Below are 14904 nucleotides of genomic sequence, written 5' to 3' on the forward strand. Positions count from 1 at the left end.
TCAACTCTCCTTTTGCAGCTTTTGGCTTATTGAATTATACTTCGACAATGTCCTTTCCACTCAGTGGATTGACTTTTTCTGCCTGGTCCCAAAAGGCTTATTTGGCGATAGGCTGTGATGACTCTTTGGCATGCATACACTTAAGCACTAAAGTTGAAGCTTATGCAGTTATATGAGATAGTGTAAAACAATTAAAGAAAACCCTCAATGTAGCCTATATAAATTGCATAATAATGAATGGATTTTTTAAGGTATTGCTTCTCTTTATTCAACCCACCTGCCCTTCAGCCACACAATATGTAATTAACCTAAACCCGTCCGCCCCGCAGATATAACCGCAGGGACTGTGGGTTCTAGGTCAACCTGCGCATCACTTCCCGGGGACCCCAGCCCAAAGTCTTTATGGGAGATGAGGCCTTTCCTCTCCGGAGAAACCTCATGCGGCCCTTCCCTGGAGCAATCATCCCCAGGACAAACAGGGTCTTCAACTACCGCCTCGCCCGAACCAGGCTGACTGTGGAGTGCACCTTCGACATTCTTGCGTCCCACTGGCAGATGTTCCGGTGAGTTGCCAGGGTCCACCCTGCTAACGCAGAGGTGTGTGTGAAGGCTACCTGTGTCCTGTATAACTTCATGAGCATGGACACAAGAACCAGGAGGGAGCTGCAGCTCGCCGCCGTGTGCCAGAGGAGAGGTCAACTGCTCTGCAGGATGTTGCCAGGATGGGGGCCAACAACGCAGCACTTGTCCGTGTGCTGGAGATCTTCACTTTCTCCTTCTTCGAGGAGGGTGCAGTTCCCTGGCAACATCTTGTGCCATGTACTATGTACAACCAAAGGCTCTTTTAAGAGACGCCCACATTGCAGTAAAATATATTTTTTAATTTAATGTCATCTGTAGTTATTCTATTCCCACTATATCTCCATTTGATTTATAATTCTCAGGTGAGGGTGCTGTTCAGGTCTGCACAAAACAAAAATAGGCTATTTCAAGATGTTCAGGTGTGTGGGCTGTAGATCCTTCCACCTTCAAAGAATAGGCAAGAGGACCACCAATGAGGAATAATAACACACCATTATTTATATTTATGTAACTATGCTATATTGTTTGTCTTCCTGAGTCTGTGCATATTTTCAGTATAAATTACTCTGCAAACACTCAGTGTGGACACTAGGTGAGGCCACACACACACACACACACACACACACACCGAGAGAGAGAGAGAAAGATTCCTGTTGAACACTGTCTCTACTGTATTTTCTCAATAAGTGTCTCTGTTCTTCACGTCATCCAACACCCCCTTCTCCCTAAATCCTCTAGGTTATATCAGCTGTGTCAGTGAACCCCTCCCACTTCTGAACTGCCTGAAACAGATGCACATCTTGATCAGAGGTGAGAGGTCACTTGTTTGGGTCAACTGGAAGTATTTTAAATAGATAGTTAACATTGAAATACAGACAGAGATGTAGTAGTCCCAGAGTTAATGATCCAAGGTCAGTTTTGTATTTCACCACCTCACGATTGTGATGACTGACATAGTGTTAGAAATAAGAACACACAAGTCTCATTCATGCCATCTCTCTCTCTCCATCGCTCTTGTCTGCAGGTATTGTCTGTGAGAGAGGATGCCAATCCCTAGTCCCGTCATCGTCACCTCATCCGCTCAAAGACAACCCAACTGGGGGCCCAAGGCTGGTTAGGAGACACCGGTAGAGATACTATTATGTAACTGTGATGACCTGAGAGAATACATAGTTTAGTTGCACTGTGATTCATGAATCATAAGCTTTCTTCCCTGCTCCTCTGTTCTGCTCTTTCCCTTTCTGTCTTTGACCCCCTCTCACACCCTCTCCCCACCTCCTCTTTCTTCCCTGCTCCTCTGTTCTGCTCTTTCCCTTTCTGTCTTTGACCCCCTCTCACACCCTCTCCCCACCTCCTCTTTCTTCCCTGCTCCTCTGTTCTCATCTCTTTCCCTTTCTGTCTCTGACCCCCTCCCACACCCTCTCCCCACCTCCTCTTTCTTCCGTGCTCCTCTGTACTGCTCTTTCCCTTTCTGTCTTTGACCCCCTCTCACACCCTCTCCCCACCTCCTCTTTCTTCCCTGCTCCTCTGTTCTCATCTCTATCCCGTTCTGTCTTTGATCCCCTATCACGCCTCTCTCCCCACCTCCTCTTTCATCCTCTCTGTTTTTATAATGGACACCAGATGTGCATTGAGGTACAGGTTGAACTTGTTTTATATTTACAATTGTAATTTTTAGAATGCAAATACTATGTATTTATAACACTTGGATAATTAACTTTCAATAAAGCTTTTCACATTCTCTACTGGTTAAAATTAAGTCTCTAATTTGATGAAATACTACACCTATCCTGTGTCCTCAGATAAGTGCAGGTGAAGGAAATTGGATGGTGAGATGAACCTGGTTTAGAGAATTTCCACGATGCAAATCACTGGTGAAAGAGCCATTCATTTGGCTTGCTGATTTTTGATACTGTTACTAGTACTTTTTGAGCTCCAAAACATTATCTGAATTCTTCACCTCAGGAACATTGGATAATGAGCAGAGAGCCTCATTCTGGTGCACACATTTTTGCAGTGCCCTCTAATAACTTGGTCAGTTAAAATGTATGTGAACCCACATGTCAGGATCTGATATAATGGCAGGCAACTTTTTAGGCTTTACATGAGAGATTTGCAATTGCTTCATAGTTTTAAGTACATTTTTAAGCACTACTGAACGAGGAGACGTTTTGGAGCCAAATAAATGTCTCTTTTAGCTGAACGTAGCCAAATTATCTGGCTCCCGAAAAGATTCAGAATGCCCAAGCGTACTACAAGAAGCATGGCTTTCATTTCTATAGAAACTCTCAGATCCCGCCCATTATATTTTCTGCGTCCTGAAAGTGAAATTTACTCAGTCTAGTGATAAGTTTCATTTCTATAGAAACATGAGTGACCCAGTGACATCACAGATCAGCCTTTGTAAAACTCTGTTTTTCTGACCCTTGTTTTGTATCTGTCCTGTGTACTGGCTATGTGTATGTAGGCTATAAGAAGCACCTTTTAGTTACTTTCATTCTCGGGTTCTGTTGATAGAGAAGAGAGAAACAATCACAGTCAAGACTAGATTATGGTAGTAGGCTGCACAAGAAGGTGAGTGAGATTTTTTATTGGAACTAATTTGTTTTTTTTTGATGTGAGGACTTATTACATCATATTACAGTATTGATCGTGTTTACAAGTTCCAAATGTTATTTTGGAAAACCTCATCGTATATATTGGGACAAATTGCTCTGATATCGTTACAGTTCACTCCAAAATAAAAGTTTGTCTGATATCTTCTGACATTTTTAGAGCTAACATTTTCAGACCAAGACTTTTTTGGGAGTCTTAAAACGTTAAACCTATTGCCAACCACAAGAAATAAGCTACTGATACAAACTATACATACAGTGTAATGTGAGGACTTATTAACTAATTTTACATAATTGGGACAAAGGTCCGATATAGTGACAGTTAACTTCAAAATGAAAGTTTGTCAGATATTTCTGATGTTTTCCCGAGCACTAGAAATAAGTTACAGATGTATTTATTTGTTTTTTAATTTATTGAAAAAATGTACAAATGTTGACACAGTATTTGTTTTGTCACAGGCTGGCCATGGTTGAAAGGGGCATCCTGGGTTGTTTCATATTGTGTCTGTCTCTGGCCTCAGTATGCGCTGTCAGAGGAACCCTTAGTTCAATAAAGGACCTCAAGGGAATAGAGTTTGGTCACACCTCTCCTCGACACGGCCTCATGCTGCTCCACTGGCTAGCCAACAACATTTACATTGACAACAACGGCAACATGAGACTCAATTTCAACCCAACCAGGGGAGACTATGGCTTTCATTTCTATGGAAACAGCCCACCTTCATTACCTTTTCTGCTTCCTGAAAGCGGAATCTACTACTCAGTAGGGAATATGAACTCTATTGGCTCAATGACGGCACTTCCTCATTATGTAACTCGAAGATTCTACAACTCAAGGGGACCTGAGAACAACAGGGACAGGGTCATACTCAGAGTTAGGGAGGATGGGTCCAATCAGTTCATTGCAGACGAGGCCTATGTCACACAGCACTATCCACCAAATGAAAACAGAGGAAGTGCCTATGATCCAGACAATACATACCGTGTCAATGTCAGCCTCCTGAGACAAATCCAAAGTCTACCAACCATTAACCTAAATGACATTCCACGTATATATAATGTAGAGATCAACCACAACAGTCTGCAAGAACTGGAAAACATCTGGGGACACACACCTGGTCTGGCACTTCTTCTGGCAATTGTATTGTACTTTACACATCCCAAAACCTTATTTATTAAGGATCAAGCTCTTCGTTTAACATCTCAACCCCAGAGTGACATGGGGGATAAGGATAATGCATTGATTAAGCTTGGTGTGAAAACCACAAATAGAGGAAAAGCCAGGATCATCTGGAGTGGGATCCCCAAGAGGCTATTAGACCAGGGTGTAATGGTGATGCTTTATAAGAGCAATAACAGTGACAGTAAGAGCGAGCTGGACAGATCATCAGTCGGGGGAAAAGCCTCTGGGAGCTATAACACTTCAGTACCCCTTAACCCTGGTCTCCAGGTCAGGCTCCATAAGGAGGTAAAATCATGGTGGAATTACTTGGGGTTTGGGTCTCCAACTGGAGAGGAGATCTGGAGAGGTTCTGAGTTTCATGATGCCAACCAAGAGATTCCTGTTGATATTAATGGACATGACACCAGTCTGCAGCTCTTCGTAAAGGATGGAAAGGCCTGCGCTCGTCTGTATGTAAAGAAATCCTTCACTGCCTGGAAGAAAACGTTTAATAACTCCTGGGTTGGGTTCTACTCTTCTGAAGGCACCCTGGATTATAACACCTGGCAATGGGCTGTAAAGTTCTCTGAGGAAAAGGGCTCACATCAGGCTGATATACCTGGGTATGATGTCTATGTGTACAAGTCTAGTATGACCATGTCTCCTGGGGTCCAAGTCAGATTCATGCTGGAGAAAGCTGGGGGTGAAAAGGTACGCACTCCACCCTGGGAGAGACTTGTCCAGTGGTGAGCTCACCTGATAACATGATATATGATGTTGATATTCTCATTTTTAACGGCTTGTGTAACTGCTTTTGTTAATGTTTAACATTTATGTACCCTGCTTTTAATTTGGTTTAATTGCTAATCTGTGTCAAATTGAAAAGAGAATCTGTTCCCAAAAATCCATTCTGTTCATCTTTCTTTGCATTTTTGAGGGGATGACAAACATGCTGTTGGTGTGGGTGGATGGCTTGACCAGTCCTCGTGACAAACATGCTGTTGGTGTGGGTGGATGACTTGACCTGTCTTCATGACAAACATGCTGTTGGTGTGGGTGGATGGCTTGACCAGTCCTCGTGACAAACATGCTGTTGGTGTGGGAGGGAGACTTGACCTGTCTTCATGACAAACATGCTGTTGGTGTGGGTGGATGACTTGACCTGTCTTCATGACAAACATGCTGTTGGTGTGGATGACTTGACCTGTCTTCATGACAAACATGCTGTTGGTGTGGGTGGTTGTCTTGACCTGTCTTCATGACAAACATGCTGTTGGTGTGGGTGGATGACTTGACCTGTCTTCATGACAAACATGCTGTTGGTGTGGGTGGATGACTTGACCTGTCTTCATGACAAACATGCTGTTGGTGTGGGTGGATGACTTGACCTGTCATCATGACAAACATGCTGTTGGTGTGGGTGGATGACTTGACCTGTCTTCATGACAAACATGCTGTTGGTGTGGGTGGATGACTTGACCTGTCCTCATGACAAACATGCTGTTGGTGTGGGTGGATGACTTGACCTGTCATCATGACAAACATGCTGTTGGTGTGGGTGGATGACTTGACCTGTCTTCATGACAAACATGCTGTTGGTGTGGGTGGATGACTTGACCTGTCTTCATGACAAACATGCTGTTGGTGTGGGTGGATGACTTGACAAACATGCTGTTGGTGTGGGAGGTAGACTTGACCTGTCTTCATGACAAACATGCTGTTGGTGTGGGTGGATGACTTGACCTGTCTTCATGACAAACATGCTGTTGGTGTGGGTGGATGACTTGACCTGTCTTCATGACAAACATGCTGTTGGTGTGGATGACTTGACCTGTCTTCATGACAAACATGCTGTTGGTGTGGGTGGAGACTTGACCTGTCTTCATGACAAACATGCTGTTGGTGTGGGTGGATGACTTGACCTGTCTTCATGACAAACATGCTGTTGGTGTGGGTGGATGACTTGACCTGTCTTCATGACAAACATGCTGTTGGTGTGGGAGGATGACTTGACCTGTCTTCATGACAAACATGCTGTTGGTGTGGGAGGATGACTTGACCTGTCTTCATGACAAACATGCTGTTGGTGTGGGAGGTAGACTTGACCTGTCTTCATGACAAACATGCTGTTGGTGTGGGAGGTAGACTTGACCTGTCTTCATGACAAACATGCTGTTGGTGTGGGAGGATGACTTGACCTGTCTTCATGACAAACATGCTGTTGGTGTGGGTGGATGACTTGACCTGTCTTCATGACAAACATGCTGTTGGTGTGGGTGGATGACTTGACCTGTCTTCATGACAAACATGCTGTTGGTGTGGGAGGATGACTTGACCTGTCTTCATGACAAACATGCTGTTGGTGTGGGTGGATGACTTGACCTGTCTTCATGACAAACATGCTGTTGGTGTGGGTGGATGACTTGACCTGTCTTCATGACAAACATGCTGTTGGTGTGGGTGGGAGACTTGACATGTCTTCATGACAAACATGCTGTTGGTGTGGGTGGATGACTTGACCTGTCTTCATGACAAACATGCTGTTGGTGTGGGAGGTAGACTTGACCTGTCTTCATGACAAACATGCTGTTGGTGTGGGTGGATGACTTGACCTGTCTACATGACAAACATGCTGTTGGTGTGGGTGGATGACTTGACCTGTCTTCATCAAACATGACAAACATGCTGTTGGTGTGGGTGGGATTGACCTGTCTTCATGACAAACATGCTGTTGGTGTGGGAGGATGACTTGACCTGTCTTCATGACAAACATGCTGTTGGTGTGGGTGGTTGACTTGACCTGTCTTCATGACAAACATGCTGTTGGTGTGGGTGGATGACTTGACCTGTCTTCATGACAAACATGCTGTTGGTGTGGGTGGATGACTTGACCTGTCTTCATGACAAACATGCTGTTGGTGTGGGTGGATGACTTGACCTGTCTTCATGACAAACATGCTGTTGGTGTGGGTGGATGACTTGACCTGTCTTCATGACAAACATGCTGTTGGTGTGGGTGGATGACTTGACCTGTCTTCATGACAAACATGCTGTTGGTGTGGGTGGATGACTTGACCTGTCTTCATGACAAACATGACTTGACCTGTCTTCATGACAAACATGCTGTTGGTGTGGGTGGATGACTTGACCTGTCTTCATGACAAACATGCTGTTGGTGTGGGAGGTAGACTTGACCTGTCTTCATGACAAACGTGCTGTTGGTGTGGGTGGATGACTTGACCTGTCTTCATGACAAACATGCTGTTGGTGTGGGTGGATGACTTGACCTGTCTTCATGACAAACATGCTGTTGGTGTGGGTGGATGACTTGACCTGTCTTCATGACAAACATGCTGTTGGTGTGGGAGGATGACTTGACCTGTCTTCATGACAAACATGCTGTTGGTGTGGGAGGATGACTTGACCTGTCTTCATGACAAACATGCTGTTGGTGTGGGAGGATGACTTGACCTGTCTTCATGACAAACATGCTGTTGGTGTGGGTGGATGACTTGACCTGTCTTCATGACAAACATGCTGTTGGTGTGGGTGGATGACTTGACCTGTCTTCATGACAAACATGCTGTTGGTGTGGGAGGTAGACTTGACCTGTCTTCATGACAAACATGCTGTTGGTGTGGGTGGATGACTTGACCTGTCTTCATGACAAACATGCTGTTGGTGTGGGAGGGAGACTTGACCTGTCCTCATGACAAATCTTTCAGTACATTACATTTTATTTTTCTCTTTATGATGTATCATTCGCTGGAGATCTTTGTAAGGAAAGGGGGGATACCTATCCAGTTGCACAACTTAATGAATTCAACTCAATGTATATTCCACATTTAATCCAAACCCTCTGAATCCACGTCATCGGTGCTCAGGGAGCAGTTGTTGGGGGTTAATTGCCTTCTTCAATTGCAGAACAAAATATTTTTCCACCTTTGCGGCCTGGGGATTCAAACAACTAACCTTACTGGGTTGCTGGCCCAAATCTCTTAACCACCAGGCTACCTGCTGCATTTGTATGGTGTTGACTGTGTTGATTGGTTCTGTTTGTTGGTGTTAATTTTTGTGTTTTGTGAAAATTCAATGAAAATGTAATCACAAAACAAGCTATATGATAAATTCAGGCAAAAATGTACAATAAAAACCTAAGAAAAACAAACAAAATGGTGGAGTTTTTCTTATCCCAGGATCCACTCTTGACCTAGTGGTTAGAGTGTTGGGCTAGTAACTGAAAGGTTGCAAGTTCCACCAAAACATTTAGTGCCAGTCAAAGTGAGAAGAGACATTGTGGCTCCCAGGATCCCATGTTGCATACCTCTGGTCCAACAACAGCTGTGTGATGTACTGCCCTCTCCTGGTCTTCACAAAGTACTATATTTTTCTCACACAGCCAACACGGAGGACGGATCAGGGCTGAGTTCCTTTCCCGGAGGTTTTGAGCTAGAGTCATACAAATATATGTGTTTCTTCACTCCAAAGAAATACATCCACAGGTACACCTCCAATTGACTCAAAATATGTCAATTAGCCTATCAGATGCTTCTACAGCCATGACATCATTTTCTGGATTTTTCCAAGCTGTTTAAAGGCACAGTCAACTTCGTGTATGTAAACTTCTGACCCACTGGAATTGTGACACAGTGAATTATAAGTGAAATAATCTGTCTATAAAAAATTGTTGGAAATATTACTTGTGTCATGCACAAAGTAGATGCCCTAACTGACTTGCCAAAACCATAGTTTGTTAACAAGAAATTTGTGAAATGGTTGAAAAATGAGTTTTAATGATTCCAATCTAGGTGTATGTAAACTTCCGACTTCAACTGTATGTCTATGTCCTGGGAATTTTTTTTTTTACTTACAACCTCATACTCATCAGATTAGCCTACGTTAGCTCAGCCAAGGTTAAATGGGGAGATCAAGCTGATCCTAACTGTTATAGGCCTATTTCTATTGTACCCTGTTTATCAAAAGTGTTGGAGAAACTTGTCAATAATCAATTTACTGGATTTCTTGATGTCTATGGTATTCTCTCTGGTATGTAATCTGGTTTCCGCTCAAGTTATGGATGTGTCACTGCAACATTAAAGGTCCTCAATGATGTCAACATTGCCCTTGATTCTAAGCAATGTTGTGCTGCTATTTTTATTGACTTGGCCAAAGCTTTTGATACGGTAGACCACTCCATTCTTGTGGGCCGGTTAAGGAGCATTGGTGTCTGAGGGGTCATTGGCCTGGTTTGCTAACTACCTCTCTCAAAGAGTGCAGTGTATAAAGTCAGAACATCTGCTGTGTCAGCCACTGCCTGTCACCAAGGGTGTACCCCAAGGCTCAAACCTAGGCCCCACGCTCTTCTCAATTTACATAGACAACAAAGCTCAGGCAGTAGGAAGCTCTCTCATCCATTTATATCCGGATGATACAGTCTTATACTCAGCTGGCCCCTGCCCAGATTTTGTGTTAAGTGCTCTACAACAAAGCTTTCTTACTGTCCAACAAGCTTCCTCTGCCCTTAACCTTGTTCTGAACACCTCCATAACAAAGGTTGTGTGGTTTGGTAAGAAGAATGCCCCTCTTCCTACAGATGTTATTACTACCTCTGAGGGTTTAGAGCTTGAGGTAGTCACCCCATACAAGTACTTGGGAGATTGGGAGTATGGCTCAACGGTACACTGTCCTTCTCTCAGCACATGTCAAAGCTGCAGGCTAAAGTTAAATCTAGACTTGGTTTCCTCTATCACAATCGCTCCTCTTTCATCCCAGCTGCCAAACTAACCCTGATTCAGATGACCATCCTACCCATGCTAGATTACGGAGACATAATTTATAAATCGTCAGGTAAGGGTGCTCTCAAGCGGCTAGATATTCTTTACCATTCGGCCATCAGATTTGCCACCAATGCTCCTTATTGAACACATCACTGAACTCTATACTCTTCTGTAAACTGGTCATCTCTGTATACCCGTCGCAAGACCCACTGGTTGATGCTTATCTCACTCCTCCCTATCTGAGATATCTACTGCAGCCATCATCCTCCACATACAACACCCATTCTGTCAGTCACATTCTGTTAAAGGTCCCCAAAGAATACACATCCCTGGGTTGTTTGTCTTTTCAGTTTGCTGCAGCTAGTGACTGGAACGAGCTGCAACAAACACTCAAACTGGACAGTTTTATCTCTTCCTTCAAAGACTCAATCATGGACACTCTTACTGACAGTTGTGGCTGCTTTGCGTGATGTATTGTTGTCTCTACCTTCTTGCCATTTGTGCTGTTGTCTGTTCTCAATAATGTTTGTAACCTGTCTTGTAATGCTACCATGTTGTGCTGCCATGTTGTGTTTCTACCATGTTGTCATGTTGTGTTGCTACCATGCTGTGTTGTCATGTGTTGCTGCCATGCTATGTTGTTGTCTAAGGTCTCACTTTATGTAGTGTTGTGTTGTCTCTCTTGTCGTGATGTGTGTTGGGTCCTATATTTTAATTTAATTTATTTGTATTTTTAATCCCCGGAGCCCGCAGGAGGCCTTTTGCCTTTTGGTAGGCAGTCATTGTAAATAACAATTAGTTCTTAACTGACTTGCCTAGTTAAATAAAGGTTCAATAAAATACTAATTCTAGGGTTTTTCTTTAGTGTGGCTATTTTCTATGTTGTAGAATAATAGTGAAGATATCAAAACAATGAAATAACACACATGGAATCATGTAGTAACCAAAAAAGTATTTAATAAATCAAAATATATTTGAGATTTGAGATTCTTCAAAGTAGCTACCCTTTGTCTTGATGACAGCTTTGCACACTCTTGGCATTCTCTCAAACAGCTTCACCTGGAATGCTTTTTCAACAGTCTTGAAGGAGTTCCCACATATGCTGAGCACTTGTTGGCTGTGGATCAGGTATGACAGCAATCCATGCTTTGGTTTAGTTTCCCTGGCACTGTTTTCACATACTAACATTTTAGCATTTGTGGCACAAATCCCATTCAAGTCAAGGGACCAATATTATGTCTAAATTGTCCAAAAGTATCTAAAATTGATTGTGAAGTTCAACAAATTCATTTACAGATATGTTGAACATGATGCGTTAAAAATGCTCATATCGGTCCACTGTATTTAATGGGATTTGTGCCACAAATGCTAAATCGTTAGCATAATGATGCACACAATACCCCATAATGATGAAGCAAAAACAGGTTTTTAAAAATGTAAAAAATATTTAAAAAATAGCATAGGTCTTCAGTGGTATTCACGAAAGTATTCACACCTTTGGGGAGTTTTTCCCATTTGTCTCTGTTAGATCCTTCAAGCTCTGTCAGGTTGGATGTGGAAATTGTATTAGCTTGTTTTTTAGGTCTCTCAATCTGTTCACACAAGTCCCCATAATGGCTGGGCCACTCAAACATTCAGACTTTTAAAAATGTAAAAAATATCTGCATTGTCTTGGCTGTGAGCTTAGGTCTTCCTTGAAATGAATGTTCGCCCGTTCTGAGGTCCTTGAGCACTCTGGTGCAGGTTTTCATCAAGGATCTTTACTTTGCCCATTCATATTTGATCCTGACTAGTCTCCCAGTCCCTGCAAAAACACCCCCGTCAGCATGATGTGGAACCATTGCTTCACAGCTATGGTGCCAGGTTTCTCCAAATCAAATCAAATCAAATCAAATTTATTTATAAGTCCGGGTACATCAGCTGATATCTCAAAGTGCTGTTCAGAAACCCAGCCTAAAACCCCAAACAGCATATCTGCATTGTCTTGGCTGTGGCTTAGGAAAACTCCCTGAAAAGCCAAAACCTGTTGAAACCTGAATGTTCCAGGCTATCTGGGTCCCAGTCACTCTGGGGCAGAGATTATAACAGAACATGGCCAAGATGTTCAAATTCATAAATCCAGCATGGTCCTGACTAATCTAAGTCCAGAACAGTTGAAACTGGAGCAGCAGCACGGCCAGGTGGACTGGGGACAGCAAGGAGTCATCATGTCAAGTAGTCCTGGGGCATGGTCCTAGGGCTCAGGTCAGTTGTGGTGCTTGGTATTCAGGCCAAAGAGTTCAATCTTGGTTTCATCAGATCAGAGAATCTTGTTTGTCATGGTCTGAGAGTCCTTTAGGTGCCTTTTGGCTAACTCCAACAGACTGTCATGTGCCAATTCATGAGAAGTGTCTTCCGTCTGGCAACTCTACCATAAAGGCCTGATTGGTAGAGCGCTGCGGAGATGGTTTCCCATCTGGAAGGTTCTCCCAACTCCACAGAGGAACTCTAGAGCTCTGTCAGAGTGACCATCATATTCTTGGTTACCTAGCTGACCAAGGCCCTTCTCCCCCGATCGCTCAGTTTTGCCAGGCTGCCAGCTCTAGGAAGAGTCTTGCTGGTTCTAAACTTCTTCCATTTAAGAATGATGCAGGCCACTGTGTTCTTGGGGACCTTCAATGCTGCACAATTGTTTTTGTATCCTTCTCCAGAGCTGAGCCTCGACATAATCCTGTCTTGGAGCATGGTTTCTGCTCTGACATGCACTGTAAACTGTGGGACCTTATTTAGACAGGTGTGTACCTTTCCAAATAATGTCCAATCAATTGAATTTACCACAGGTGGACTCCAATCAATTTTTAGAAACATCTCAAGGATAATCAATGGAAACAGGATGCACCTGAACTCAATTTCGAGTCTCATAGCAAAGGGATGAATACTGAATACTTAAGTACATTTTTTTTATGATGCATTTGCTAAAATTTCTCAAACTGTTTTGGCTTTCTCATTCTGGGGTATTGTATGTCAATTACTGAGGATATTTTTTTAATCCATTTTAAAATATGTCTGTAGCTGTATACAACATGTGGAATAAGTCTCTGGATCTGAAGACTTTCCAAAGGCACTGTAAATATGTCTGGATTTGATTAGAGCTTTGATCAACATAAACATTCAAGCCGAGTGCTATCTGAGCCTGATCAGCCATATATTAAATACATTTAATGAGCCCAAGTCCAAAAAATACCAAATGATTGTGCTGTGTATGACAGGCTACCACACATTATGCATAACAGAAATACATAGATGTAGCTAGTTCTATGCACTCTTGGGTAAATGAAACTAGCCCCTGTAAGCAAATATTTTGGAGTGTGAACTGTATTACTGTATTGTATTATACTGTAGCCTATTATATGAGCTGGAATTATTCACATCATTCGAACCAGGATAAAGCAGAAGAGGGCATGCAATTCTGGTGCATCACATGCGGCCTACAAAGTAACAAGTATAGGGTAGTGAATTTGATTTTAATTTTGAAATATAAAAGTGCCTATTTGATGAATTAGTAAGCTGACGAGTATATAGCCTACCCTTTTATAATATTTACCCTGATGTTATTATCCTGTACCTCCCCTTTCTCTTTCTATTGTTGCTTCATTCCTTCCTCGCTTTCAACAGTTCAATGAAATACGTTTTGTTGTCCTTATCCTCATCATTATAATGACATCCTTGAATAATATAGGACTGGAATTAGATGCAGAAGGCTTTCACTTCACTTCACGAGGTTTGAATGGTTAAGGGTCTGAATAAATAACTGCTATAGCCTACCGCCATCGCGCGTTAACCACTTGTGAGTTATATTGGCTGATGCATTTAACATTTAGCAAAAATTAGACGCGGATTCATTCTTTATATAACTGTAGCACAGGCTATGCTGCCTGTAATGTAGGTCTACCTGTCACAAGAAATAAACTTACTATGACAAGATGATAGGTCTATATGCATTGTGAACTGCTCTCCATACTGAGATGGGCTGTCTGTCCCCACCCTGAGAGTTGATTCATCATGAAGAGGCTGTACAGAAACCATGTTATTTTTGCATTAATACGTGTCGCATATCAGTTTGCAAACCATTTTTAAAAATTGCTCCGTTTTCTGTCACTCTTGGGCACGCTACAAGGAGAGCTCGAAAATTCATATGCCTTGGGTGCTGCCATAGAGTTACATTAGATGTGCCCATCCAAGAAGGCTCAAGGTCATTGGCCACAGATAAAATTACGTCAAATCACGTTATATGTACCGTAGCTTTGATTGGACTGATCATGTCAACATCATACTTTCAAAATCTTAGCTAGCAGGCATCATCATGAATCACGTCAACTATCAACTGGCAAATCCTTTTCAACCCTTGTCATTTGAAGAGAATATTATGAAGAGAAATTATAGATACAAGGTATCGGTGCTCATCGGCCATTGGACATTAACATTACACAACAAGTTGGAAATTTCAAATTAGTGGTTTGGAAGAAATCAGTGACTAACTGCAAGAATTGCAAAGCAATCACTAGCCTGCTATTCAGTGGAGTGGGTGTGTGGTCCAAGGGTCTCTTTCCCAAACTTCAAAGAATAAACTCAAAATTTAAGACTACTAGAAAAACTTTGGAAAAAAAAACAAGCACCGACTAAGAAACTACGTTTTGAACGGTCATCCAAGTCGGGAACTCAGGCCTCTTTCTAGAGCTCCGACCTGAAGGTCACTGATGTCATGATTCAACCTTGCTTTTTTTTACCG

At 42.6% G+C, this 14904-nt stretch overlaps 1 protein-coding gene across 1 annotated transcript; it reads left to right on the top strand.

The window, feature by feature from the left end:
- Window positions 1-2960: 2960 nt before the first annotated feature.
- LOC135507758 (uncharacterized) lies at window positions 2961-5540 on the top strand. The gene is made up of 2 exons (XM_064927388.1): window positions 2961-3156; window positions 3657-5540. Exons 1-2 carry the CDS (start codon window positions 3134-3136, stop codon window positions 5107-5109), a joined length of 1476 nt encoding a protein of 491 aa, XP_064783460.1. The 5' UTR covers window positions 2961-3133; the 3' UTR covers window positions 5110-5540.
- Window positions 5541-14904: the final 9364 nt, after the last annotated feature.

The sequence above is a fragment of the Oncorhynchus masou genome, chromosome 3 (assembly GCF_036934945.1).
Source record: "Oncorhynchus masou masou isolate Uvic2021 chromosome 3, UVic_Omas_1.1, whole genome shotgun sequence".
NCBI lineage: Eukaryota > Metazoa > Chordata > Actinopteri > Salmoniformes > Salmonidae > Oncorhynchus > Oncorhynchus masou.

Coding starts and splice junctions, on each gene's coding strand:
- LOC135507758 (XM_064927388.1), top strand. CDS start 3,134: ATGGTAGTAGGCTGCACAAGAAG. Junction 3,157..3,656: donor GTAGTAGGCTGCACAAGAAG/GTGAGTGAGATT, acceptor GTTTTGTCACAG/GCTGGCCATGGTTGAAAGGG.